Below are 2,367 nucleotides of genomic sequence, written 5' to 3' on the forward strand. Positions count from 1 at the left end.
GACTCGACTGGAAGCTTTCCGTCCTCTCAGAAAGTCTCAGAAAGATTGATCTGATTGTGAGAACGTGTGCAATGTAAACCCTTCTGTATCTGACAGACACATCTTGTCACTCTTTGAGCTTCACAGTTTCTCTCTGGTCTCATTTCCTGCAGAAACACTATTGCCTGAACATAGCACGATAGCTGACCTTTAAAACAAGAGTTTATGAACATTTTCACTATAACTTCTTCTATGTATGTATTGATTACTTGACCCAGAGTAACCCCCCCCCCCCCTCACCAGGTAGGTCTGCAGCAGCTGCTCCACAGAGTCTCTCCGGCCGTATTTAATGATCCAGGACTTCAGTTTGGACTCGGCGAGCATCAGGAACGCCATCAGACGGTACTTCATCTCCCAGAACTCCAGGCGGATCAGGTGAGCGTGAGAGGACGAGGACACCGAGTTAAACCTGCAGAGAGACGGGTTTAAAATGACTTCATGCTGATTCCACCTGAGAAGAACCACGGGTAGGTGATGTGTTATTAAGACACGGTGCAGTCACCAGGGGGATGACTCTGAATATAAGCTGGAGGCAAAGCTGTGCTAAATATTAGGAATAATTAATCAGAATCAGAATTATTTAAAAAAAAAAAAAGGATTAAGTTGTAAAATAAAAATAAATAAATATTGCAAAATAAATGCAAAATTCAATAAATATAAATATATAAAAATGTGATTGGGAAATGCTGAAATTAAAAAAGGAAAGTGTGAAGTCTATGCATATTTATAAGAGCTAGACTTGAACTGAAATGTGCAAAATGACGAATATCTGACAGACAGATGTGGTCGTTTTCACACTTTGATGCACAGAAACACGTTCCTCTAATGACACAGAGCATCTGGAGTTCAGCAAGTTGAAGATAAAGCATGATGTAATAATAATCACCGCTCTGCCAGGTCCTGCAGCTGCTCGGGGGGGACGGGGACCCCGTTCACGGCCCCGTCTCTGTGGATCTGCAGGAACGGCTGCCTGTGGTTCTCCAGGTTCTTCAGCACCTCCTGCAGGAGAACAGTGTGGTTCTTATGATGCTGAACATTCTCATACTGTATGTCAGAAAATAATTGTATTTTGGGAAATGATATGTAAGGAAATACGTCAAAGAACTGGGGAAGAGGTTTCTAGAAGTAGTTTGGTACTCTATTTATGTAAATTAATTTGTGAGGAAATGAGTGCAAGTGACAGATATCTGATATCACGTAAGGTGGGAAGGAAGCACCGCCAACGAAAAACCAGTGGGTAATCGTGGAGGAAATCTTTTCTTGGAAAAACTGAAACACAACTCAACAGAAAGTGGGAAGAATGGACTCTATACAAGAATCAAAACAAAGACACTCTACTGGAACGATAGCTAATAAACACATGTATCATCAAGAACACAATAACATGAAGACCTTTCCCGAGCCTTTTGTTTTGTATTGCTGGCCCTTTGTTACATGATGGTTATGTTGTTGTAACCAGCATGCTAATGCCATGTACAATGTGACAATAAAGATTTAAACTACACAATGAGTCAGCAGATCAGGTGCCTGTGTGGACACTCCCCTTGCTGTGCGTCAGCAGAGACTACAAGGGTCTTAGGTTCCAGTTAGACGAGTAATGTCTGGGTTAGTGTTCATGGCTTCATGTTTACGTCATCTTAATGGTTCATCTTGATGCACACACATTTTCCGTGCTTTCCAATAGTTTAAAATAGTTTTATTCCACTGTTAAATAACCTGTTCAATACAAACATGCTTATAACATTTCTGTGAACTGATATTTGTTTAGTGAGCTTATTAGAGGACGTTCCCTGAGAGATTGAAAAATGTCAATGAAGATTTCAGATTGTTAATAATTACATACAATGAGGGTTAGGGTTAGGGTTAGGGTTAGGGTCAGGGTTAGTCGATTCAAATATTCAATCGCGATTAATCGCAAATGAATCGCACATTTTTTATCTGTTCTAAAAGCACCTTAGAGGAATATTTTTCAAATTTGTAAAATTCTTAACAACATATGAGTGGACAAATATGCTTTAAGCTTTGGTTATTATCATTTGAACAATGACAAATATTCTCCTGAATATTTTCAACACAACAACCTGGAATCTCTCTCTCTCTCTCTCTCTCTCTCTCTCTCTCTCTCTCTCTCTCTCTCTCTCTCTCTCTCTCTCTCTCAGCCCCTCGTCCTCCACAATGTGAAGCTGTAGCCCCCCATTTAGCTATCGCTGTTGAAAGCTTGCTGCTTTCAAGCGTGGTCTGCCGCAAGCGAGCCTTTGGGCTCTGAGACTGCGTGGCGGGCCGAGGACAAATACACATGCGTTAATCGCACGTTAAAATAATTAGTGG

General features: G+C 41.0%; 1 protein-coding gene across 1 annotated transcript; it reads right to left on the reverse strand.

The window, feature by feature from the left end:
- Window positions 1–279: 279 nt before the first annotated feature.
- LOC104948295 (nesprin-1-like) lies at window positions 280–1,038 on the reverse strand (the record flags this gene model as incomplete). Its single annotated transcript, XM_010774493.1, has 2 exons — window positions 280–448; window positions 926–1,038. Coding segments are annotated over 2 exons (282 nt in total), but the record flags the coding sequence as incomplete, so codon positions are not given.
- Between the last annotated feature and the right edge of the window lie 1,329 nt (window positions 1,039–2,367).

Source organism: Notothenia coriiceps, unplaced genomic scaffold (assembly GCF_000735185.1).
Source record: "Notothenia coriiceps isolate Sejong01 unplaced genomic scaffold, NC01 NC01_scaffold00014025, whole genome shotgun sequence".
Taxonomy (NCBI): domain Eukaryota; kingdom Metazoa; phylum Chordata; class Actinopteri; order Perciformes; family Nototheniidae; genus Notothenia; species Notothenia coriiceps.